Genomic DNA, 27,877 nt, shown 5'->3' on the forward strand with positions numbered 1-27,877 from the left:
GACTTGGTTTAGACCCAGACTGGACTTGGTCTAATTGGTTTAGACTCAGACTGGACTTGGTCTAATTGGTTTAGACTCAGACTGGACTTGGTCTTGACTTGGTTTACACTCAGACTGGACTTGGTTTAGACTCAGACTGGACTCGGTCTTGACTTGGTTTAGACTCAGACTGGGCTTGGTCTTGTCTTGGTTTAGACTCAGACTGGACTTAGTCTTGAGTTGGTTTAGACTCAGACTGGACTTGGTCTTGACTTGGTTTAGACTCAGACTGGACTTGGTCTTGCACTTTTCTTGGACCAGGCCAAGGGGCTCTTGAATTCATCCCTGGCTTACCTTGGCTCATGTGGTTACACACCTGTATAGCCTGTAGCTGAACGCCATTGGCTATATTTAGCAAGAATGTAATTTCCAGTCAGCAATACGTCTCTAACTCAAAACAAAAGATCATCACAAATATGGAGAGAATGGGTGATATTACGACATAGGAAAAAGACATACTGAAAATAGGTAGTGATGATGTCAGATCAGAAAATCAACTGGAATCAGTCTGGAGATCATTTGGCCCACAGGAAAATGAGGTAGTCCATAAACAGACTCGAGGTATGGCATGAATCTGATGAGGCACATTGTTGGTGTGAGGAAATTCCTTTGATTTTAATGAGTTACAGGCACGGGCACGGGCGGCACCTCAAGCTCTTGTCAGCAGCTCTGTGTGAAGCCTGTCCCGTGTGTCAAGCCTGTCCTGACAATCTTACATGTACATACTGGCACATCTTAAGATGATGAGGCCTCATGGCTTCAGTATCTTGTCGTCATTGATGCACCAGTTAGGCTATTCAAAGTCCCCTCTCATCCAGTCTTGAGTGACACAGCTAAATCTGCCATCCTAACTTGGGAATCTTTTTTAAAAAGCTCTGACTATTTTTCTGAGTGTTTGGGATATGTCATGTGTTGTATCGAGTACTGCAGGGATGATGTATTTCTGTAGGCTTGATCCAGAAATCGCCACCATTTGGTTCTTCAGTGGAAAAGTCTATGGGGTTGTAGAATGGGGATTTCACTTAAATGCATAAAATAAGGTCCGTGGTTAACAAAAGTTTATGGGAATGCGTCTTTGGGTTCAGCATGATACACTTCACAAACTTTTAGGCCTTTTGAAGCGTTTTATAAAAATCAAGTTCTTTACGTTCCAAAAGTCATAACAGTTAGGCCTATTCACGTTTGTGAAGATTACCATGCAGAACCCAGATTCACGTTTCCATAAACCTTTGTTAACCACAGACCTTATTTTATGCATTTAAGTGAAACCCCCATGTTAAATCCCAGATTTTTCCACTGAAGAACCCAGAAGTATACTTCCGGACTCATTCATGCGGCTCTCTATTGCATCTGTTTTTGATTTGGTTTTGCAGGCGATAATCACTCAAATACAATTGTCTCTCTTTCAGTGTCATCTATCATTCAGAAAGTGACATCTTCCTGTAACTGTTCACTATCCTGCCAAGGCGGATCTACAGGTTTTATGGGCTTATTTACACAACACAATTGTGGACTGAGACAATATTGAAATAATAGGTGGTAAATAATAAATCATCCAATTAGTACATGATGTTGACCTGCTGTCTGATTTAAATCTTCAGAAGATGAACTGCTCAATATATAAAGATGGGCAACAACATGTACGATCAAATAAAATAATGTCTTTAATGTATGCAACATTTGATCAACAGACAAATCCACAAGACACTTGAAAAATAAATTATGTTGAGGTTTGTACATGAGCTTGCTCTGGGGTTTGCAACAACATTAAAAGGAAAACGTATTTAGTACATCGAGTGCATCAGAATTCCATTCTTTGGCGACCAAACTCATGTGCGGGGCTGAAAAAGGCCCAGTAAACTGCTGAATATCCCTGAATCACACTTGGCAACATCCAAGGCTTTCGTGTCTTAGGCCAAGCTCCACGCGCTTCGGTTTCATGTTTTTAAGAGAGGAAACTCATTTCCCATTGCACTTCACTGTGCTTTCCTCTGCAGAAAACACTCAAGTCTTTTGCTGGAACGTTCCCATCTTCCCCGATGGGAGCGATGATCTCCTCTGTGGAAGTCCATATTCTATCTCAGACCTGTCAATCCTTTTTCCCAGCATGCCCCTGGACAGCCTCACCTGGAGGACTGCTGTCAGCTGATGAGTATGACATCATCATGTTCTGGATCTCTGCAACAACATAAAAAAATGCGTATCACCACGATACATTGAACATAACCAGTTATTCTAATGCCATAATTAAGCTAATTAATGCATTATTTAGCAGTTGTGTCAAGATACTTGTGGAGTTTCTATGTTTTTTTTTTTTTTTTAATCAAGTTTTATTGGATTTTCTCCCAAATTGTAGTCTCCATGACGACCCATGCTGTCCTGCTCGTTGCTCCACCCCCTCTCAAATGGAGAGGTTGAATTTCCTCACGAGGACAATAAAAGGATAACTAACTATATGCCGATCTGGAGGGAGTTGTAGACTTTTTAAGTTTTTGTGTTCACAAGACACACAGAGGTCACTTTCATTTGGTTATGACATTTATCCATGCAAGGTTGACTGAGCACACATGACACAATCTTCTTACCGTGACGCCCTGTCTCTCTCTCACACACACACACACACACACACACACACACACACACACACACACACACACACACACACACACACACAGAATATCAATATTGTGTCTTGTGGTATTGTGACAGAACAAACGTCTCAGGCAGCTGTGTTTACCAGCAGCCTTCCAGTCACAGGCCTGCTGCTTTAACCACTAGGTTTCCACCGGAGTGTTAATTTAATGGGATTACTTAATCTGATTACAAAAAAGGTAACTGTAATCCTTTTGACAAAACTATCATCCTGCAAATTGCCTGATCTGATGGCATTGAGAGCAATATCAAGGGACATACATATTTTGTATTGAAAAAGGTCAGACATTGTACTTAACTTAGCTGCTTTTTGGAAAAATATCCTCCTGAGGACCATGCCCCCGGACTCCAGTAGTCAAATGCAGGAAATTTGTTTTTTTTTGTGATCAAATTTGCAGGAAATTTGTTCAAAAGTAATCAGTAACATTACTTTAATATTGTGATATTTGGATGACGTTACTGAATTTTTAACAGGTAACTAGTAATTGTATCGGATTACATTTTTAAAGTAACCCTCCCAACCCTGGTAGAGAGAAACAACTATTCCTAAAATAAACCCGAATGACAAACGAAAGCCTTGTTACAGTGCTTCTTGCACACTTGACTTTGTTGGCTTTGGCTGTTACACATTTGACTGATGGAGTTGAATTCACAGTTTGATTCTCCACAGTTTGAGGTTGTGAATTATGTCACGGTCATTATGTCATTATGTCATTATGTCACGGTCATTATGTCATTATGTCACGGTCATTATGTCATGATGTCATGATGTCACGGTGACCAAACGGCTTTTCAACCAGGAGGGACAACATTTTAGGCTTCTTTCAATCAATTCAAAATTTAGTGGGAAACAAAATTAGCTCAACATCATTTCCAATAAACAGACATGAGATTTGCCTAAACAAACAGCCTTTACTGTATTTACTGTATCATATTGCTTCCCAATAAATCTGTCAGAGCTCTGCGAAACACACTATGGTATACTGAGTATACCATCAACCCATTGTCTAAACTAAGCTGTTTGTTTTGTTACAGTATCATCACATAGCGGTTATGAATTGCAGCAGCTCCATTCTTAAGTCAATAGGAATGTGTTGTGTGGATCTAAAGTATTAGTTCAGTCACATGTATGCTGTTTAACCTTAAGTCAACTTTCATATATGCTGTTTTACCTTAAGTCAACTTGGCAGTTGGCACAACAAGATTAACATGCATGCTGTGTGTGTTGCTGATAACTTTTGTCCAGTAGATAAAGTAGTTCACAATGTTGGTGGTGAGTTTTCCTACATATCGTTTGTTTAAAGAAGCTGGATTATAAAATGTCTCGACTGATTTGGGCGTACAAACCATTTTGTATCTAGTTCCCTCCGATACATATGTAATCACTAGCCGCTTCACCTGACAGTGAGTAGTTTCACTGGCAGCACATAGCGCGTGGGAGGATCATGCTATTCCCCCCAGTTCCCCTCCGCCCTAACAGGCCCCCACCGACCAGAGGACAAGAACACATACCCTTAATCCGGCTTCCCATCCACAAACACGGCCAAATGTGCCTGTAGGAACGTCTGATCAAGCATGAGGCAACACGGGCCTCGAACCTGTGACACTCGTGTTGGTAGGCAGGGAATCTACCGCTGTTCTACCCAGATGTCTGATTAATGGACGCACCCCATTTCTATATATGTTGGCCTAGCGCCATGTCTTTGTCTTCAATCAATCACATTTGTCCTCCAATAAACAGCGCTGACATAGGCTAGTTCTTCAGATGAATTATGCAACATTCAATTTCATTCGTGTACAGTTAATCTCCAATGGATATTACAAAGTTGATATTCTATTTCCAATACCAAGTACCGTATTAAACCCAATGACAGGCCAACTCTTCTGAGGCCTGAATCCTCCACTTTTCCTGGGCAAGATAAGTGAACTGAATGCTGGACAGAGACAACAGCAGAGAAGTGAACTCAGTGCTGGACAGAGACAACAGCAGAGAAGTGAACTCAGTGCTGGACAGAGACAACAGCAGAGAAGTGAACTCAGTGCTGGACAGAGACAACAGCAGAGAAGTGAACTCAGTGCTGGACAGAGACAACAGCAGAGAAGTGAACTGAGTGCTGGACAGAGACAACAGCAGGAAGTGGCTGATTGCATGTGGATGTAATTTCATCCAGTAAGAGATGAACATGTTCACTGATCAGATTTGTGTGAGCTGAGTGAGTGAAAGATACTCCAAATAATTAAAGTCTGACAAGACGAGTCGGCACATTGCTGCGTTTACAAAACCTGTGAAACCTGATGAGGGAAACTAATGAAAGGCAGTCACATTACACCAAAAAGCCACTAGCGGTTTGAAGTTAATCTCCGGAAAGCAGAGCAATATTAAATGCAGGAATATTAACTTCTTGTCTTACATTGCATTATTACACATTAGAATAATGGCCGTGTAACTGAGACTGCACTTCGCTAAACACTTTGACGACCAGAAGGGGGAAAACAGGATGGTGGGCAGACATTTTGTTTTGAGAGAGAAGAAGCATGTAATCAAAAAGTGTTACACTCAGTTCTCAGTCTCTCTTTCGTGTCACTCAAGAGATTGAGAACTTTCTCCCAGCTTTCATGTTAAAACTGTCTGGAAACAATTTGCGTGAGCATCGCAGAAGCAAACCCTTCATGCAGAAGGGGCGGAGCCATGCAGAAGGGGCGGTGCCATGCAGAAGGGGCGGTGCCATGCAGAAGGTGTGTGTGCTTGTAAATGGATAAAACTGAATTAAGTAACGTTGGATGCTTTACCCACCTCTATTTACCACGACACCCACATGTTATGGCTCTATCATGACATTTACATTTTGTCCTGTAGCTGATACTTTTGGGAAAACATAGGATATGTTCAGTTGTTTTAAATTGTGTGGTTTTATTATATTATTATTATTATTATTTGTATTGATCAATTACTGTACATTTCAGGTGATCCCATTTGAATTCCATGTGATTCCACTTGGGGTCGTGACCCCAAAGCCTGTGTGTGACGAACACCACGCAGCTGTACACACACCACGCAGCTGTACACACACCTCGCTGCAGGAGGAACACCACGCAGCTGTACGCACACCTCGCTGCAGGAGGAACACCACGCAGCTGTACACACACCTCGCTGCAGGACGAACACCACGCAGCTGTACGCACACCTCGCTGCAGGAGGAACACCACGCAGCTGTACGCACACCTCGCTGCAGGAGGAACACCACGCAGCTGTACACACACCTCGCTGCAGGAGGTGCTGTTTCTGCTCCACCGAGATAAGAAATGAACCTTTTGCACTTTTGAACTGAGATGTGAAACTAAACTGACAGCAAGAGAAAGTGATGAAAGATTAGAACAATCTGAACCAAACAGACAAGCTAACCACCCACAGTCTGGTGTCAATGTTCTTCTGGTTGAGCTTTTGAACTTTGCTTTGTAAGAACAGAAGAACAAGAAACGGAGAACTATATTTGACAAGGAGCAGCAGGCGGGCAGCTTCGAAAGGGATGTGGTGACATAGAGTCAATGAGCGTTTTTCACCAGCAGCCATTTTGTGTCTAAAAGGCAGGAAGTAACACAAGTGCAAGCAAACATTAATGAGGGTTTCCAACTTCCAATCCATTTAGGTGTTCCAGTGCTGGGGCCCTCGTTAATGTTTTGCTCGCACCTGTGTTACTTCCTGCCTTTTAGACATAAAATGGGTTGGGACCCCCCCTCAGTATAACTAAGAGCCGTGTGCGGCGCGCATACATTCAGGCGGTGTCTCGTCATAGCTGCGTAGTCAATTGGTCAGCACGGGGGAAATCCTCCCATTCTCCCCATTCAGCATAGTTAGCATTTAGCTGCTAGCCCATCCCAGGATCAGGGATTCAACCCCCGCAGCAAACGCACACCTGAACAGATGTCTATGTACCTGCTCTTGAATCCCCAATCCTGTAGTGTAGAGCCGCAGCACCTTCCGCTGGTGAGTCAGCCCATTGAGATGTATGGGAGTTGCATGGAGTTACTGTGTGCAGTATGCACTATGAATGTTGTAGATTGTTTCATGTCAATGAATTGAATGAATACATAATTCCTGCTTTTTGCATTTAAGGGGAAATAATTTAGAGAGAGGGTGTGGGGGGGGGAGGGAGAGAGAGAGGGTGTGTGGTGGGGAAAGAGAGAGGGTGTGTGGGGGAGGGAGAGAGAGGGTGTGTGGTGGGGGAGAGAGAGAGGGTGTGGGGGGGAGGGAGAGAGAGAGGGTGTGGGGGAGGGAGAGAGAGGGGTGTGGGGGGGAGGGAGAGAGAGAGGGTGTGGGGGGAGGGAGAGAGCTGTGGGGGAGGGAGGGGGAGAGAGAGAGGGGTGTGGGGGGAGGGAGAGAGAGAGGGTGTGGGGGGAGGGAGAGAGAGGGTGTGGGGGGAGAGGGTGTGGGGGGAGGGAGAGAGAGGGTGTGGGGGGGAGAGAGAGAGGGCTGTGGGGGAGGGAGGGGGAGAGAGAGGGGTGTGGGGGGAGAGAGAGAGAGGGCTGTGGGGGAGGGAGGGGGAAACAGAGAGGGTGTGGGGGGAGGAGGGAGAGAGAGGGGTGTGGGGGAGGGGGGGGGGGTGTGGGGGGAGGAGGGAGAGAGGGGTGTGGGGGAGAAAGAGGGGTGTGGGGGGAGGAGGGAGAGAGAGGGGTGTGGGGGGAGGGAGAGTGTGGGGGGGAGGGAGAGAGAGGGGTGTGGGGGGAGGGAGAGAGAGAGAGGTGTGGGGGGCTCTTCCAGTGTACAGCCTCAGTCTCTCTGTAATCAGCACATCACTGGGTGTGTCTGCATAGCTCTTACCACTAATTTCATTGGTCTCAGACCACATGGGACCAAGCCAAGCCGCAGTGTGGAGGAAACTCCACTGCTCTGCTGCCTGCTGCTCTGCTGCTCTCTAGCCTGGGTAAACCCAGCCTCCACGTGACCTGCTCTCAGACCCTGCTCTCAGTCACTACAGTCTGGAACTTGAGCCGTTCAGATGGATTTCTGCCGTCGGGGAGGGGCGGGCGTACCTCCCTTGATAGACCACTCCATCAGCCAACCAGCTTAGCACACAGAGCACATGCGCAGTGCAACAGATGGCGTCATCACTCAGCGCCCTTTGTTATTAGCAAAGAGCTAACACATTCAGTAGGCTACTGCTAGCACGCAATGGCTACAACCCAATGTGAACAATTTTTTGTTTTTCAGAGAGTATTATTTCCTCCAGACTTCGCGTCACGAGCCTGCCGCTTGCATCTTCCTATCTTCCACAAAATCGAGGTTGATCATGTATAAAGATTGTTGATGTCGAGTGAACACAAACTACGAACCGAAGATTGGAGCAGAGGACATGACGACAGAGAAACTTAACCGACCAGCAGTCTGCTTCAATCAATGAATGCTTTATATTTATTGAAATGAAATATGGTGATATCTGGTGGTCTGAAATAACTCTCTCTAGCTAGGGTAACTGGCTCCTATTGTGTCATATTATTGTAACGTCTGAATCAGCGTTTCATAACTTTATAATAGCCTAACGTTACTGTATAGCCTGGATGACGTTAGCTAATGCTACCCAGCCTTCCATTGGCATATGCTGCCGTTAGCTTGTGGTATTATGGTACAGGTACAGTAATATTGTATAGCTGGCTAGACAGACGAGTTTATCTGGAATCAGTGTGACAAGATCCCTGCTGCTAGCTTGTCTGCCTTTCTGTGTCACAGAGTATCTAGCTACAGTATCTTAACAGACTGCATTACATGCTACACCATGCAAATATATTTCGATATAATTCAAACAATTAGCCCACCATACCATGGGACTGTACAGTAGGCTATAACGACCAGCAGCATTCAAATGTAGAAAAACGTTATATTTATTGAAATGTGGTGATCTCATGTCACATTACATAAGTACGTAAAATGTGTCCAGGTGATCAGCTCTGAAGCCCCAGCTTGTATGGTCGCTGCCCGTCCGCTAAAACCCGATTTCGATATAGCGTTAGGTGTTATTTTGATCAACAGACCTCATAACGGGGATCTATACTGTTACGTGTGTCTACTAACATCATTAAAAGATGCTATGCTATGGAGAGGCCAAATGCTAATGGCTAGCCGCTGCAGCTGTTATACGTCATTGACAAAGACGCACTCTCTGATTGGCCGATCACGGCAGGACTGATGTTGGCAGTCACGCCGTCACTCATTGGCTGCGATTCTGCGATGGAATTCGCTTCGGGCCAGAAATCGCTCTGAATGGCTCAAGTTCCAGACTGTAGTGACTGAGAGCAGGGTCTGAGAGCAGATCACGTGGAGGCTGGGTTTACCCAGGCTTGCTGCTCTGCTGCCTGCTGCCCTGCTGCCTGCTGCTCTGCTGCTCTGCTACAGTACCTGCTGCCTGCTGCCCTGCTGCTCTGCTGTCTGCTGCTCTGCTACCTGCTGCCTGCAGCCTGCAGGACGCCCATTTTGATAAGATTTTGTCCGGCGGTCCCCCTATCTGATACGATTTTTGCTTTTAGATGATTTATTACAGAAAGCGTCTGAAACCCATGACCAAAGCAGTGTTACTTATGGATGGAATTATAGTTAAAATAAAGTATTCCCCTTTTTGCTGGGGAGCCCCTGGTACCCCCTCAAAGACCGCTGGGGGTCCCCGGACCCCACTTTGAGAACCAAGGACTACCGTACCGTTTGCAGCAGCAGAGCACTGAGTATCCCATGTGAACGTCTGTCTGGCTGCTCCCCTCGACAACAGCAAAATCGTTCTGCTCTCTGAGGAACTTCTGCAGGTCTGTTGCCGGGAAGCCGTCCTTCTGGAAGTTCTGTCAGTGAGAACAACAAAGACAAAACCATTCAAAGCAAACAGCCGAAAAATCATTGTCTGAAATGCAGCAAGCAATTAGGTGCTGCCATTGAGTTTGCCATACTGACATACTGTAGGCCTACTCTGGGCCTACAGTAAGGTAGTACAGTACAGGCCTACATACTGACTCTGCTCATTCTTGTATTTCTTGCTCTGGAAACTTGAGTAGAGCAAGCGTTAAATACATAATACACAACATGGATCCTACAACAAAAACATTTCGAATTTTCAGTTCGATCTTTTCCCCAGTTTAGACATTAGTCCAACATGATGCTGCCAGATGGTTTGTTTTCACATAGCCATCTGGGAACGAGCCGCTCGCCACTCGGGAATCAGATTAAAAGAGGCGGGCACTTTCAAAAAATGATTGGCCGGTGATTGGAGGAACCATCTGTCCATCACAGGCTCGCTTTTTGCTGTCGTCACACACTGTCGCCTTTTTTGGAGCCCAAAAAGTTGCCGCAGGTAAACTAGCACATACGTTCTACGCCTGCGTGAGGCAGGTAAACTAGCACATACGTTCTACGCCTGTGTGAGGCAGGTAAACTAGTACATACGTTCTACGCCTGCGTGAGGCAGGTAAACTAGCACATACGTTCTACGCCTGTGTGAGGCAGGTAAACTAGCACATACGTTCTACGCCTGCGTGAGGCACTGAGGCAGGTAAACTAGCACATACGTTCTACGCCTGCGTGAGGCAGGTAAACTAGCACATATGTTCTACGCCTGTGTGAGGCAGGTAAACTAGCACATACGTTCTACGCCTGCGTGAGGCACTGAGGCAGGTAAACTAGCACATACGTTCTACGCCTGCGTGAGGCAGGTAAACTAGCACATACGTTCTACGCCTGCGTGAGGCAGGTAAACTAGCACATACGTTCTACGCCTGTGTGAGGCAGGTAAACTAGTACATACGTTCTACGCCTGCGTGAAGCAGGTAAACTAGCACATACGTTCTACGCCTGTGTGAGGCAGGTAAACTAGTACATACGTTCTACGCCTGCGTGAGGCAGGTAAACTAGTACATACGTTCTACGCCTGCGTGAGGCACTGAGGCAGGTAAACTAGCACATACGTTCTACGCCTGCGTGAGGCAGGTAAACTAGCACATACGTTCTACGCCTGCGTGAGACCAGCACATACACACACTATGCCTGTTGAATGAAGGAATTTCACTACATGGCAGCAATAAGTCATGTAGTGACATGTAGTTGGTAAGTAAATCTTACCAACCGGGGGTGCAATTTAACTCTTGTTCAGGAAACAGAGAGAAAACTGAATCCTCAGCTGCCTACAGGCTGCCGTAGAAATAGAAAGAACACATGGGGGCACACTCGATTCTCAGCCCACAATATGCGCAAATAAGTATGCAAAAATGATCAACAAATTGTCAATATCTTTGCTTAATATAGATGCATCATTGGCTCCTCGTAACTCGCTATTAGCCATGTTGCAGCCTCGGCTCATGGCTGCCATACTGAATTGACGTCCTTGGAGAAAAGGTGGGGCTCTCCCAGACTCTATGTTTTAAATAAAATAGACTGGGTTCCCAGATTGGACGAGGTTTGAGCAGGTAAAACAGATGGCGTTTTGAACAGGAAGTCCTAACACAACTGAGTCAAGTTAGCGGGGCTACATAAGGTGAATAGGATGGATTTGTAGCATGTGTTATATCAAACTAGTGTTAGAAATGAGCAAAAGGGACATTTCATGTTATGACAATGTCACAGATTATTATGCTAATTTCTTTTTAATGAAACAATTCTTGGCAACTTCTCCCTTCATACACCGAGCGGCACCTGGTCAAGTTTCCCCCACTGTCTCCTCCCTGCTTCACTTTCCCCCACTGGTGAATGGTCGCACAGCAACAAAGTACCTTGATGGTCTCGTAGGCGTCGGTGATGAGGGCGATGAAGAGCGACAGCACCATGTAGATGAAGAGGGAGATGAAGGAGTAGAGGTAGACGCGGCTGAAGACCCACACCAGCGTGTTCTTGTCCTTCAGCTGGGCGAAGGTGGTGAACATGTCATCTCCGTTCACCAGAGAGAAGAGACACTCGGCCACGCGACTCAGGCCCTCAAACTGCAGGAGGAGGAGGAGGAGGAAGGAGGAGGATAGATTCTATAGATTAGATTATATAGATTCATAGATTCATTTATTAAGGACTGCACAACAAAGTCGGCAGAATTTGCTTTCGGTACAGCAATTGTTATAGCATGAATGGCATAGCATACATAAATAGCATACATGAATATTGTGTCAGCATAAGACATTACAGTACCTAGACAGACATATGGCAACATAAATACAGAACATTCAACATATACATTGCTGGAGAGGTATACAGTGAGATTTCAGAGGTGAGTGGAGTTCAGAAACCTGATGGCAGTGGGGAAAGGAGGAGGAGGAGGAGGAGGAGGAGGAGGAGGAGGAGGAGGAGGAGGAGGAGGGGAAGGGGGAGGAGGAGGGGAAGGAGGAGGAGGGGGAGGGGGAGGGGGAGGAGGGGAAGGAGGAGGAGGAGGAGGGGAAGGAGGAGGAGGAGGAGGAGGGGGAGGGGGAGGAGGAGGAGGGGGAAGAGGAGGAGGAGGGGGAGGAGGAGGAGGAGGACACTTTGCACTCATTTGAAGAGTTCAAAAACACAAAGAGTTGACACAAGTGCAATGAGTCACTAATAGATAAAATAAAATGATGTTCAATCACAGTCAAACCCGAAAATCTGGCTGTATCTAGTCGTTTTTCCAAAACCAATCCTTAGATCTTAAATAATTAGATTCAAACAGCACTTAATACTGATCATATTATGGACCACGATAGGATCTAACCACTAGAGCTCACTCAGAGCGTATGGGACCAGAGGACCAGAGGACATGTGGGATGGCAAGTCCTGCAACATCCCCTGTTTATCCCTTCAGTAAATACACAGAGAGGAGCCGAGGCTGACAGGACAGGGGGAGTCCCCCGCCACAACGTCAACATCCTGACCACTCCACGGACTGCAGGAGGGAGAGAAACCCGTTTGTTGGCATGACAACAAACGAGCTGCAGCTCAATTCACTTTCAGTCCAGTCAGGTGCAAAATGGGAACTGAAACTGTTTTCATAATTTATATTATATTCTTTGATCAGAGATTTTGTTTCAGCTGCGACCAACAGCTCTAAAAGTCACAACAGCTCTAAAAGGCACTCTGAAATTTGGCATGGCATTGTGTGTGTGTGTGTGTGTGTGTGTGTGTGTGTGTGTGTGTGTAGGTAGGTAGGTAGGTAGGTAGGTAGGTAGGTAGGTAGGTAGGTGTGTGTGTGTGTGTGCGTGCGTGCGTGCGTGTGTGTGTGTGTATGAAGGTGTGTGTTGTGAAAAGGCAAATTTCAAAATGGGCTGAAATGTGGCACGGAGGTCAAGTGTGTGAAAGTGTGTCTTGCATTGGCTAAACGAAGGCGCCGGGTTCGAAATATAGGATGGTAGAGGAGTGGGCTGCCCCTGCCATCCTGCATTTTGGAAATTTGCATATGTGGTCGCAGCTATTGTGAATTCGCGCTTGTTTTTCCCCCCTTGTCAATTTGTTTATAGGTCGATATGAAAGCTTACAGATGACTGTGATGTGTTTGAGAAGTGATTATGCATCAAGTTCACATTTTAAAGTAAAATACTGGGATTTGTCTGATGGACATTTACAAATAAAAGCTGTGAGGAACACATGAGTGTTTGTGTTTGTCCACACGAGTTTCCTGTTAGAGTTATGGTCCATAAATCAGCCTATCAAAGTGGCTCTGCAGTGAACCGATCTGACAAAATGAGGACAGATGAGTCCAGAACCTGTTTGGTTAAGATGATCAACACATGAATTTGCTCAGTGAGACTTCACCTCTCCCAGTGCTGCTGAGTGCAAGCTTTCTTACATCTGTCTCTCCTTATTTAGACGCCTACTGATTTACGAACTTCCGTAAATAATTTATCTTAACGGGCGAGGACAGCTAAACACACTCACCTACTTCCCTGCTGGGATTTTGGTGGGGCTTCTGTCCCTCACATTTGGAGATTTAATGTGCAAAATGTGCACAAACACCGCCATCTGGTGGCTGTATATGTACAGTGCCTCCAGAGAAATATGAGGCCAATGTGAATTTTGCCCAAGGGAGTTAATGGTTTCCCTGATCATTTGCAGGCACAGTGCAAACATGTGATGTTTCCAAAACTACATATATGAAATAAGTGGTAGCCTACTGTGAGAGACATGAGGTAGTGAGGTAAGACAGTGATCACAGGATGAGGGTGATGATCATCACTCATAACTCTTGTTAGCAATAATAATATTCCTCATTCCTGAATCGTGTCAAAGCGCATCTCAAATCAGTAAACACCACCTGGATCCTTTCAATGCCTGGGAACTTAAAAAGGGAATTATATTAATTTGGACAATTTTGACCAGTAACTTGAACTGACCGATTCCTCTCTTTACTCTTAAAACCCGGAGCAGTAATGTATGTTAGGACATGAACCCGTTTTTCTACTTGAACTAGTTTGTGTTTTGTGTTCATTGCTTCTGGGTTAACATGATATTGAACAAACATTCCCCAGGATCATTCCCATGTTTAGCCGTTGCCAATTCAAAGTGTTCACTGTGTTTTCATGCTCAAATTACATTGCTCAAAGAGTTTTTGTCCTCAATCAGGGAAGGTAGTCTCAAGTTTAAACCAGTATGACACAGACACACTGACACCTGCACAGCAGTGGGGACGCAAGTCACATGACTTGGACTGGAGTCAGACTTGAGTCATAACTTTAAATTGCTTGAGACTTGACTTAATGCATAAAGAGAGGACTTGAATCTTGACTTCTCATGACTTGGGACTTGACTTGTACTTTGAAGGTCTCGACTAAAAATCTTGTTTGTGTGAATTACAGAGAATGAAGATTGGTGAGATTTGTTCCACCAGAAGACGAGCCAGGCAGCATTTGCGTGTATATCCCTCATTGTGTGTGTATCCCTCTTAAAGGGATACACACACAAATGCTGCATCAGGTATCAATGAGCTAGAAGAGACTCCATTTATATTATATTATATATATATATAAAAAGATACAAGATGACACAACCTGATAAAGGCTCTTGGAAGCTGAAACAAGTTGGTCGTCTTTGCTGTTATTGTAACTTTTGTATAGTCATGGACAAATAAAGTTCGCCGTTGAGACTTAAAACTTCCATTCGTTCACAAAAGGAGACAAACTTATTTGTTTTTATTGCTTGATCCAGCCCACTCCTAGATCCACTTGTTTCAAACGATGGACAAATCTCTCACTAAGGGACGAATCAGCGTCAACCAGCTCAGTGGCCTTGTGGTCTGAGTGTCCGCCCTGAGACTGGGAGGTCGTGAGTTCGATCCCCGGCCGAGTCATACCAAAGACTATAAAAATGGGACCCGTTTGCCTCCCTGCTTGGCACTCAGCATCAAAGGGTTGGAATTGGGGGGTTAAATCACCATGTGATTCCCGAGCGCGGCGCACGCTGCCGCTCACCGCTCCCCCAGGGGATGGGTCAAATGCGGAGAACAAATTTCACACATTGTGTGACAATCAGTGGGACTTTACCTTTACCTTTACGCTGTGACTGCTGTTTAAAATGAACGGAAGTCGCACCCGGAAGTACAGAAGTTGCACCCGGAAGTACAGAAGTTGCACTCGGAAGTACAGAAGTTGCACTCGGAAGTACAGACGTTGCACCCGGAAGTACAGACGTTGCACCCGGAAGTACATAAGTTGCACCCGGAAGTACATAAGTTGCACCCGGAAGTACAGACGTTGCACCCGGAAGTACAGAAGTTGCACCCGGAAGTACAGAAGCCGGAAGTACAGAAGTTGCACCCGGAAGTACAGAAGTTGCACCCGGAAGTAGAGCCAATCCAGTTGTTTACCAACATGCAGATTCAGTCCAAACTGTTCCCAACCTGAGCAACACAATTTCCCTGAAAACAGTCTATAGAGCAACTTCTCTCACCCAGATGTGATAAGCCAACGCAGGGATTCAGTCCACTTCTCTAATATGAAGGCATTCACTTCCTCTACTTTGGTTAGTCAGTTAACCTTCTCGTGGTACGGCCCGAGCACGATCAGTTAACCTTCTCGTGGTACGGCCCGAGCACGATCAGTTAACCTTCTCGTGGTACGGCCCGAGCACGATCAGTTACTTTCCCGTGGTACGGCCCGAGCACGATCAGTTACCTTCTCGTGGTACGGCCCGAGCACTTACCTTCTCGTGGTACGGCCCGAGCACGATCCACCCGCAGAAGGTGTAGCCCAGGTAGATCATGCCGGCACAGCAGCAGAAGCGCAGCACCTTGGGAAAAGCTGCTTTCATGGTCAGAATCAGCACCTGGACACAGAACAAGCATGGAGAGGTGAGATGCACCAATGGGATCAGGAAGAAAAACAAATACGGTACATACTTCCTCGTTTTTAAAACCCTTCGCGGTCTTGCCCCTCCTCCACCACGGAGTCCGTTTGTGGTGAAAAAGGACAATGACCAAGATCGTAGCCATGGAATCTTGAAAACGCCTTATGTGATGATGGTCGCTGGGTCAGAGTGACTGTGTGACTTTCCACAAGTGTGGATATACTGGTAGCTCTCTGAGGGGAGGCTCACTCTCAAACACTTTGAAAAGCCCTGCTGGTCTAAAACCGTCAGATCACCCATTCGTTTTTGGACTCCTGTTTTGAAGCCATTTCCAGTACAGTGATGGAAGAAGTGTCATGGACTCACGTTGTACTTCTGGAAGTATCCCAGGTAACGGATCACACCGACCCAAACCATGAGTGTAGAGGTTCCCAGGAAAATGCTACACACATCATAGCTGGTTAGACTCTATAGGAGGGAGAGAGGGGGAGAGAGAGAGTTAGACTCTATAGGAGGGAGAGAGGGGGAGAAATCACACCCGGCACTGAGAGAGTAGTTTGTGTTATAGATTAGTGTGTTGTCTTACTTTGAGTTGGGTAAAACACAAGCGTGCTGTGTGCAGTTTACTGACGTCACGTTACAAGATTTCCAGGTGTCGAAGTCCCAGTAAAAAATAAATAAATAAAATCCCAGTTTTTCCAAGCAATTATCACTCGCTGCTATTAATACTCTTTTCTGTGACTGAACACCCGACTAACTATCCAAATTAGAGAGGGACATTTACATGACACCCTGAAGAAGGCACAAGCATTGCTGTATTTTAATGATTCTAGCACATTAAATTAAAGACCTTTTACATTTTTCAAACCTCCTTGACTGCCTGGACCTGGATCTTTTAGGCCTTTTTGTTTTAAGTCTTCCTCTCATTTAACGATCCAAATTGTTCCAATACAGTAAACCACAACCAGCTGGGCCAAGCAGTGTAAAATAAAATAAAATAATAAAATGATTTGATCAAAGTCTGCTTAGGCTGTTCAGCGATTAAGGATTTTGTCATGATGGGACCAATTAAGAAGTAAAAAAAAAAACAATACCAGCGCTACTCCAAAACCAAATGTGACTGCTACTTGAAAGAGTGCGTTTCCAGAGTTAACCACACAGGGATACACACACGCTCACCACAGCAGACTAGCAGCGGCTTCCCTCACAAACACGAGAGGAGAGAGAGAGAGAGAGAGAGAGAGATAGAGAGAGAGAGAGAGAGAGAGAGAGGAAGAGAGGGAGAGAGAGAGAGAGACAAAGAGAGGGTTCTGTCTCTGTCAAGCTGGAGGTAAATACTTAACATGGGGGCTATAAAAGGGACAGAGCGAGAAGTCTCACTCAGGTTAAAGTCAACAGCTCTTTACAGTGTCGACATTCAGCCGCCTCGCTCCAAAGTCCACCAACCACTGACGGGAGAGCGCTCCATTTATCAGCCCTTTCCACTCGTTTTAATTCTTCACATGGCCCGTGTGTTATCCAGAAGAGCATATTCTCACCCTTTTTCATATCAAGGACTCATTACATTGTCTAATTGTGTTCACTTCTTGCAAATTAAATAATGCTGACCTCCTGGAACCCTCTCAAGGACCATTGGTGGTCCACAGACCCCACGTTGAGAACCAGAAGAGCACCATTAAACTGTGACGGCAATGGAGTTTGCTCCACTTTTAATATGATTCAGATTTTATATGATTCAGATTTTATATGGTTCAGATTTTATATGGTTCAGATTTTATATGATTCAGATTTTATATGATTCAGATTTTATATGATTCAGATTTTATATGATTCAGATTTTATATGGTTCAGATTGCGGTGGGACAAAATAAATTATTTTCCTTTTTTTTAATGAGATACACTGTCTCTCCATTCTTTTGGTTTCTACCACGATGTAAACTACCGTAAATTCCGGACTATAAGCCGCACCGGTGTATAAACCGCACCTGCAAAGTTGACTATTTTTTTCTTATATAAGCCGCACCGGACTATAAGCCGCGGGTGTTTTAATGTTTTTTTTTTTTTTTTTTTTTTTTTTTTTTGTGTTTTAATGTTTAATTACCATATGTAAGCTCCCATTTATTAACATTTCAACAAAACAACATAACACAACACCACCTGTGTTGTTTTTTACAGTGCACACAGTGTCATACAGTGTCATACAGTGTCATACAGTGTGGTGAAAAGAGGGCAAGAGAGGAAATTAAAACAGAAGTGGATTTATAGTTAGAAAGAGTGCTAAAAAAGAGAGTTTTTTTTTTTTTTTTTTTTTTTTTTTGAAAAAATCCATAGATAAGCCGCACCGTTATATAAGCCGCAGGGGCCAAAAAAGCCCAAAAAACGGGAAAAAAGGTGCGGCTTATAGTCCGGAATTTACGGTACATTTATCTGGCTGATATGTAAAATGCTCAGTCAGTTTCAGAGGGTTTTCACAGTATTCTGTTACGTCATCACATGGCCATCTTGATAGGAAGATAACAGGTGATTGTAATAAATTAACATGTGATTACAATCAAACAACAGCCACAGCCAATGAGCTGTCTACAGTATTATATTATATTATAATTATATTGTAATCCACCATATTGGAAGTAAATTGCAGCGACATGTAACAAAGGTATTCACCTTTGCCTGTATTTCCATCTTCAGTATGGACCCCACTATGGCCAAGAGGTCGCTGATGATGACCAGCACGTACCAGCCGTTCAGGAACTCACTCTGGTCGTCCTCGCACACTTTGCGATTGTAGTTCTCATGGAAGAATCTGGAGAATCTCTAAATGACACAGATGCAATTCAAATCTCTTTGAGAAGAAGAATGAAAGAAGACAAAAAAAGGGAGTAGAGGAGGTGACCAAGTGTAGATGTTATGATGGCCAGCTTATCACACCAGACACGAAGTGCGTGCCGAGTGTGTGCTAACCGCTCGATGCAATTCAGCTACAGCTGATAGTGAATGCCATATCATGTGAATTAGGGATGTTAATGATTCATCTATTAGCGATTGTTAAGAATTTGATCAATCAAACATACTGATTAATCGACAATGCAGGCTACGTGCCATTTAAATTTAATTTTTTTGCTCAAATGATTTACCACCACAAGGGCACAATTTAACTGCCACTGTTTATACAGAGGAGAAAGAAAGTCCAGTGTGGAAGAATTACCCCCAGAAAAGACAACAGTAATCATTGTAAACATTGTAATACAATGTTGAAATACAGCAGGAGTTTGCTTGGTTGATTAACTTGTTGAGTCGACTGAAAGACAGGCATAAAAACCCACATTTAGTATTTTCCATGTACGTTAGTATGTCAAAAGCTGTTTTTTTTAACATAATGATTAATCGATAATTGATCGTTAATGTGACCAATAAGTCAATAAGGAAATAAGGTAACACTTTATTTGGATAGTCCGCCTACAGAGAGTCTACAGAGTATTGTACCATTTCAACAGCTGATTAGTTCACATTATTTTGACATTCAACAGTTCAACTGTTTTGCTTTGTCTGTAGATGATTTAAACTTTTAACAGCTCATTAGATTCTGTTTGCTTGCTGTTCCACACAGCTGCACCTAGCGTAATGTTCCTAGGTATGTTCATGAATTGTCACATAAACTCTATATATAATCTGTTGAAACAGTTGAATTGTTGAATGTCAATTAATAAGCTGTTGAAATGTTACAAATACTCTGTAGACTTGGGGGGGCTGAATGAAAATGCAGTGTGATGTTTTACAGACAGACGGGGGGGGGGGGGGGGGCTGAATGAAAATGCAGTGTGATGTTTTACAGACAGACCTGGGGGGGGGGGGCTGAATGAAAATGCAGTGTGATGTTGTACAGACAGATGGGGGGGGGGGCTGAATGAAAATGCAGTGTGATGTTGTACAGACAGACAGGGGGGGGCTGCATGAGAATGCAGTGTGATGTTGTACAGACAGACAGGGGGGGGGGGGGGGCTGAATGAAAATGCAGTGTGATGTTGTACAGACAGGGGGGGGGGCTGAATGAAAATGCAGTGTGATGTTGTACAGACAGACAGGGGGGGGCTGAATGAAAATGCAGTGTGATGTTGTACAGACAGACAGGGGGGGGGGGGGGGGCTGAATGAAAATGCAGTGTGATGTTGTACAGACAGACAGGGGGGGGCTGAATGAAAATGCAGTGTGATGTTGTACAGACAGACAGGGGGGGGGGCTGAATGAAAATGCAGTGTGATGTTGTACAGACAGACAGGGGGGGGCTGCATGAGAATGCAGTGTGATGTTGTACAGACAGACAGGGGGGGGGGGGGGCTGAATGAAAATGCATTGTGATGTTGTACAGACAGACGGGGGGGCTGAATGAAAATGCAGTGTGATGTTGTACAGACAGACAGGGGGGAGGGGCAGCCCACCTGCAGTAACCTCACAGCCAGGATGATGGAGCGGGCACACAGCACAGCCGAGGTGAGGCACACCAGGATGACGAAGCCGTCGAACACCAGGAGATAGTGTGTGTTCTTCTGAGCTGAAACAGATACACAGCGTGTGTGTGTGTGTGTGTGTGTGTGTGTACGCGCACATCTCTTACATAACTCCCTCTACCCCGTTGCTGATAAGCGCCTGCTTACAGGAAAACGCCTCAATAACAGTCAACAGTGTCCAGATGCCTCACTGTCTTTTTGTGAGGAGTGAAAGTACCTCACATTCCTGCGTCAAGTATGATCCACAAATTAATCTAAATGTTTCTTTTGTAATATTTGAGGTGGGCTTTGCCAAACAGGACAGTGCAATACATACCAGAAGGTTTAGATAATCGCATACAAGTACTTAAAAGTAGATTTAGTATGACTGAAGTTATCTGATACTACAGTACATCAAATGTCTCCTCATGCTGGTCACATGTTGGTGCTGTGGGAGAGTGCAATCATCCAATCCACCAAGCAACTCAAAACAAGAGGGAATAGCAACAGAAGAATATTGCAGGAGATTTTGGCCATTTTTTTGGGGATGCTACCCACACGTTTAGCTGTGTTGCTCATTCCACGAATGCACAATTCTTACAAGTTGTACCCCGTTGTAAAGGTGACTAATCAGGCTTTCCAACAATATAAAATACAATACCAATTGGTATGTTATTAAAGGGGAGAAATAATCGACCAAAATAACGTTTCCAAACTTTTTTTGAGGAGTTTATTATAACTTCTGTTCTGTTATATGACTGCTGACCTCTGCCTACCCAAATATGAAAATGGCTCCCGTTATTCTGGAAATCTGACTTGTCTCTTTCTGTGCTGCCATTTGGTTCTTCTGTGGCTTGTTCTTAATGTTTTGTACCTTGTGTAGTTGTATTTAATTTAATTGATGCACTAAACCTCGCCCAGCTGGTACTGCAGGCAGGTTAAACCAAATATTTACTCTGCAAATATGTATTTTCTGGCCCAGATGTGGCAGCAGTATGCCTTCCTTACCCGTCCCTGATATCTTCCAGTCTCGGCACGTGCTGCTCAAGGCGTCGATGTCCAGGAAGATTTTCACCTTTCCACTGTGACACTGGTTGTCAAACATTATCTAGGGGAAAGACCGATGGAAAGATTATGAGGATGTTTGATTGCGCAAACCAGCCAATATGATGAGCAATCTTTGTATTAACAATATTGCTGACGAGTAATAATTGCTACATTTGCCAAATACTGCAAAACTTTGATACTTCTTTAAGTTCTCTGACCTCTTAACCCATTGATACCTGATGCAGCATTTGTGTGTGTATCCCTTTAAGACCGCAAACCGCGTCACATGGTTCGCGGTCTTAAAGGGATACACACACAAATGAGGGATCCACACACAAATGCTGCATCAGGTATCAATGGGTTAATTGATGAATGGATCTAATGGGTGAAATCAAAAAGGCACCATAGTGTTCACTTGGTCAGTCTATCTGATGGAGAGAGCAGGTCTTCCTACAGTAACATCTTGTTCACTCATGTGTTTGATGACAGGAAAGAGTTGAAGCGTACCGTGACGTAGAAAGAGTAGCAGTCAGGTAACTCGCGCGAACGCACCGTCTGTAAGTTGATTCCTTTCAGCTGGAAGCTTATTTTGATGTCAACCAGCCTGAATAAGGAGCAGCGGATGTTAAAAGGACAAAGGAGAAAAGTGAAATGGTCTTTGTTGTTCGTCACACAGACATGGAAACTGTTGGGATGGATTATAATAATAATAATAAACTTTATTTATATAGCACAATTCAAACATAAGATGCCATTCAAAGTGCTTTACAGAAAGATAAAACAGTTGGATAAAGATAAAACAGTAAAATAAACAGTTGAATAAAATGAGAAAAAAATTAGCTATTACATACCTGTAAAAATCCAGATCAAAAAATGTTGAATTGTGGACTTTCCACTGGTTTGCACTCTTTGGATCATGTGACATACAAACTGCGAGGGAGGAGAGAAACTGATTTAGAGAAAATTACTTTGACATTTTGGAGATTTCATTTGTGGCTCTAAGTCCTCATAATAATAAATAATCACCATCATCTTCATCAAATTCCTGCCTTGCTTATTTCTTTACCTGCTAGCATGTCTCCATGATGCAGATTACAATACAAACACAGGAATGTTTGTGACTTTTCTTGTCTGGACAGTTTTCTTTTGACTCTTGTCGGCAATTCAGCTTCTACTTCTGCAGTTATTGTGAGTTGCACTAAATGTGAGTTGCTCAACTTGACTTCACAAACAGCAATTAATCAAGTTTGCAATTCATCATGAAGTGCAACAGAAGTGAAACAAGGAATCAATTTTACAAGCAAACCCAGTACAAACCCAACTAACCCTAACTAGCCCTAACTAACCCTAAGTAACCCTAAGTAACCCTAAGTAACCCTAAGTAACGCTATCAGTTATCTAGATAACTGAGGTATTCAAATGTTATCACCACCTCAAAGATGATAGATTTATCCACCAGACACATTATTAGCGGTATTGGCAGGTGTTCATTTCTGACCCTGCCCTGGTTTAAATGGTCGCCCTCACCTTCCTCCAGCTGGGCGTCGATGTCGTAGGCTTCATCTGATGGCGACACACTGCCTCTCTTGTAATACTCTTTACAGACCAGCAGGGGCAGCAGTTTCCCCTCTCCATCCTCAGCGTAGCTAATGGGAGCTACAGAGAGGCGGCCCAACTGGCTGTACTGTAAAGATCACAAGCCTCAGGTAAAACACACCTGTACTGTAAAGATCACAAGCCTCAGGTAAAACACACCTGTACAGTAAAGATCACAAGCCTCAGGTAAAACACACCTGTACTGTAAAGATCACAAGCCTCAGGTAAAACACACCTGTACTGTAAAGATCACAAGCCTCAGGTAAAACACACCAGCGCTCCAGGCTGCTCTGCATGATGTCAGAGAGACCTCCATATCATAACATAGACCTAGTTAACATTAAATGTCAAAAAATAATGTACTTGCTTGCATTTCTGTATCAAAATCCCATTACTTAAACTTCCTCAGAAAGATAATATATGGCGGACCAGTAGGAGGAAAAAAATAATAAGAAAGAAAGAAAGAAAGAAAGAAAATCTACCAATAATACGATCACATCTACTGTATCACAGGCTCGCTTCTCACTGGTGTCACACCAGAGCCCGTAGCTGATTGGTCTGAACCACTGGTGGTTCGGATTCAAACCAACAGATTGGAGTGTGGCAAATGGATCTGTCTTGTGATCGTGATCTCATGGTCTCATCTCGTGCCAATCCAGCTGCCTCGCAAGGTTCGCTCTCCAGGGCTGCACTTGCCTGATCCAGGACATAGAAGAGACACTTGCCTGATCCAGGACATAGAAGAGACACTTGCCTGATCCAGGACATAGAAGAGACACTTGCCTGATCCAGGACATAGAAGAGACACTTGCCTGATCCAGGACATAGAAGAGACACTTGCCTGATCCAGGACATAGAAGAGACACTTGCCTGATCCAGGACATAGAAGAGACACTTGCCTGATCCAGGACATAGAAGAGACACTTGCCTGATCCAGGACATAGAAGAGACACTTGCCTGATCCAGGACAAAGAAGAGACACTTGCCTGATCCAGGACACAGAAGAGACACTTGCCTGATCCAGGACACAGAAGAGACACTTGCCTGATCCAGGACATAGAAGAGACACTTGCCTGATCCAGGACATAGAAGAGACACTTGCCTGATCCAGGACATAGAAGAGACTGTCATAGAAGCCTCGCTGGGTATAGACGGCGATGCTGTAGTCGTCCTCGTCTACCCCGCTGTAGTCCTTCAGGAAGAGGTTCTTGAGGGCTATGGTGTTTTCCTCCTTATAGGACACCACCAGCTGGTTGTTGAGGCCGAACAGGACGAGCTGCAATATGGTTGAAATATCACTATAATCATAAGGATCCCCCCCCCCCCAATACCGATATAACAAGATATGATTCACATATTATGCAAAATCAGATTGTATAATCAAATTAATAATTCGTCCCATTGAACTGGATGATAGTGTCAGGGTGTGATGTCAAACAAACCTGTAATTTCAAACTATATTCCTACCATACCATAAATAAATGTGTCAAAATTAATTTCCCCAAATCACCATATCAACACGATATGATTCCACTGAAAGACGAGAAACAATCATATTGAATAAATCAGCTGGCCCTAATGACAGGCATTCAATAGAGGCTTGTATTAAAGAGCGATTTAGTACAACTGCAAAAAATAAAACATTTCACTTCCTTGATTGTTAATGTCACAAGCAGCCAACAGGAAGGTGTTCAAGGTTCAAGGTTCAGAGTTGTGGGCAGAGTCCAGCCATTTCACGAGCAGGTGCGATAAACACCTGTCATGTTACGACTGTGTGTCATCATACTGTAAAGACGCTCTGATACCACCAAGATGACTTTTAGCTTTACATTTTGGCAAGGAACAAAGTAATTAAACTAAAAGGCTTTAATAGCATTACACAGTATTATCCCACAACTATGATAAATGGACATTTAAACAACTGAAATATCTGAATCCTAGTCCAAATAGAGAACCACAGAATTCAGTTTCAAATCTCAGTTATTTCAAAGCTTGTCGAGGGTAAACGTTCATAGTTAGGAGAGGATGTTTTCTCTCAGATAATATACAATCTTCATTTACTTACATGTGCAATTAGACGGTGCAATTAGAGGATTAACATTGCAAGGCAGCTGGATTTGCGTGAGATCAAATAAACCAGGTTATCCTCTGATAGGTTAATCAATGTATCAAATAAACCAGGTTATCCTCTGATAGGTTAATCAATGGATCAAATAAACCAGGTTATCCTCTGATAGGCTAATCGAGTGCATTTACATGCAGACAATAAACAGTTTATTAGCGGATTTCTGGAGTTACCTGATTATTCAAATGGTCATGTAAACAGCATAAACCGATAAGCTTTATCCGTTTATGGCCGTTATTGGGTTATGAATAAACTGATAAACATACCTAGGTTTTTGGCCAATAACCTGTCTTTTGAGTGCATGTATACAGCGTATCAGGTTTCTTGTGGGTTTATACATCTGCGCATGCACAAGTTGCATGTAAAAAGTTGAATTACCGCTGCCTTCTGGAGAGAAATCCGACTAATTGACTGAATCATGTAAACCCGGGTTTTTCTTATTGTCGGATTATTAAAGTGCATGTAAACGCAGAAATCAGATTGTTGCCATAAACTGATTACTCACAGTTATCAGTTTATTGGTGTGCATGTAAACGCACTCAATGGATCAAATAAACCAGGTTATCCTCTGATAGGTTTATCAATGGATCAAATGAAATGAACCTGATGAGGTTAAATCATTCTGTGGTTGAACTCTGAACACTTGTGACGGGGGTCACGCTTCCGGTTTTAAATAAACCAGCTGCTGGAACCATTTTCTGGACAGATTTACACACTTCTTCCTTCCTAGGTTTTTGATGATGAGCACGTACTTGTGTGGTGATCATGATGATCTTCAGGATCTGGACCCCCATCTTCCAGGGGATGTGACGTCGGGCCCTGTACTTCTCACAGGGACTCATGAAGTAGTACTTCAGGTCATCTCTCAGGCTCTCCTCCTTGATGATGTCTTGAGTCATTATGGAGCTGAAAACACCAAAACAGACAAATGAGAAACAACAACATGTGTTGTCTGGTGCTGTCAACTCCAGTGAAAAAGTACAGATTGTAGGGTTGTCATTGTCACGATGCAAGATACCGATACCCAGGAAAATATCGATACTCGGATATTTTTTATAAACCATTTTTGATAAACGGAGACAGATGGACAGACACACACTTCTCCATCTAGGCCTCAAACTAATTAAAAACTTTACACTTTCTCACAGAAGATCGGAAAACTATAGCTTGTTGAAGCAACAGATATACCCACCAATGATAGGGAGGGGAAATCACTATAGTTTGATTTCTCAGAGAAAAAACTAGCTGGTATATTTACTGTTGCAAATGGGTATTGTATCAATTTCATTTTTGTTGTATCGATACTGATACATCAATACTTTTGACAACTGTAACAGACGTTTCTAGCAGTTTGTGCCCCCCCCCCCATAATAAAAAAGCACAGGACAGCACGTTCTAAGTGAAAACATAGAAGTGAAACTGTGAGTTGGCTGATGAGGATGTTATACTTCTCCACCACATGTGTTTTTCAGTGCACTGATTCAAACGGAAGTACATGTACTGAGCACACTGCCTGCATTCATGCAGCTGGCTGCAAGTCCAAGGTTAGCTCAGTGCACTAAACACTTTCAATATTTTCCCCTCAAGCTCCCACTGCAGCGTTTAATAGGCATGAACTCCCAATTCCAAATACTATATTTGACTGTTCTTAGGATATTACATGTTAGTATAGATAGATAGATCTGTTGGTAGACGACACATTTTACATTAATTTCAACTTGTGTTGTGTTGAATAACTGTCCCAGTCATGAATGTACATCAAGAATCAACAAGTGCCCCCCCCCCCCCACACACACACACACACACTTTTAATGCGAAATGACATGTAGGCTACAGAAATAACCTTTGGTTTCATTTCAGCTATGCTCGATCTTTATGTTCAACTGTTTAACGTTGTTAAAGCCAAACACATTTAAATAAAAATCCATTTGTCAAAGTAGGAAATAGCTCTCTAGCTACATGAACAGGATATATGTTAGATAATATATAGGCGATATATGTAGGCTAGTCTGCAGATGTCAACAGGGCATGTGAAGAATGTTATTTCCAGACATCACAGCCAGCTATATATATATATATATATATATATATTAACATAATTAGGCTATGTCAGTAGTTTTGCAGTAGAATATGGTTGATTAGTGGTAAAATTCCTAAACTTACCTAATTGAGTTGCTCCTATCCAGATATCGAACCAATAATTCCATGTTTGATTGATTGGTGACGCTCACAGAAGCGCGGCTGACTGATCACTGCTCGGCTGCAGGGACTCAGTGGCAGAAAGCTGAACAGATGAATGCCTTCCACCGCTAACTTCTTCCAGCCAATCAGGAAATGAGTTTCAGGTGGTGCAAGCGGTCCCAACTGCGTTCTGGGGCCACCAGGGGTCGCTGATGCACGCCCTAAAGAGCACGACCCATAAGTACAGAGCACGACCATGTGCTCTGCATGGCGTGCTCTGTACTGACCGGAGCCAGCCTTGACGGTATTTTTGATCGGATTCCCTGACTGTGGCTTTGCAGATACCCATTTAAATACATATATATTTTTTACTTGTTATTTGTACTTACAGTATTGCACTTGTCTGTTTTATTCACATGTGTCTGTACGTGTAATGTTCTTATGGCTGCAGTATGGGTGTTAGCCCAAGACAAATTTCCCACTGGGACAATAAAGTGAATCTTG

General features: G+C 43.8%; 1 protein-coding gene across 1 annotated transcript; it reads right to left on the reverse strand.

The window, feature by feature from the left end:
• Window positions 1–1,775: 1,775 nt before the first annotated feature.
• Window positions 1,776–27,459, reverse strand: mcoln2 (mucolipin TRP cation channel 2). The gene is made up of 14 exons (XM_083648115.1): window positions 27,356–27,459; window positions 25,945–26,098; window positions 24,170–24,343; window positions 22,999–23,155; window positions 22,323–22,401; window positions 21,979–22,075; window positions 21,433–21,532; window positions 20,377–20,489; window positions 18,605–18,754; window positions 16,307–16,408; window positions 15,797–15,919; window positions 11,431–11,637; window positions 9,380–9,513; window positions 1,776–2,217 (listed from the first exon to the last, which is right to left on the reverse strand). The coding sequence occupies exons 1-14, from the start codon at window positions 27,397–27,399 to the stop codon at window positions 2,181–2,183; spliced, it is 1,671 nt and encodes a 556-aa protein (XP_083504241.1). The 5' UTR covers window positions 27,400–27,459; the 3' UTR covers window positions 1,776–2,180.
• Between the last annotated feature and the right edge of the window lie 418 nt (window positions 27,460–27,877).

This window comes from Poromitra crassiceps (genome assembly GCF_964638095.1).
Source record: "Poromitra crassiceps genome assembly, chromosome: 12".
In the NCBI taxonomy this organism is placed as follows: domain Eukaryota; kingdom Metazoa; phylum Chordata; class Actinopteri; order Beryciformes; family Melamphaidae; genus Poromitra; species Poromitra crassiceps.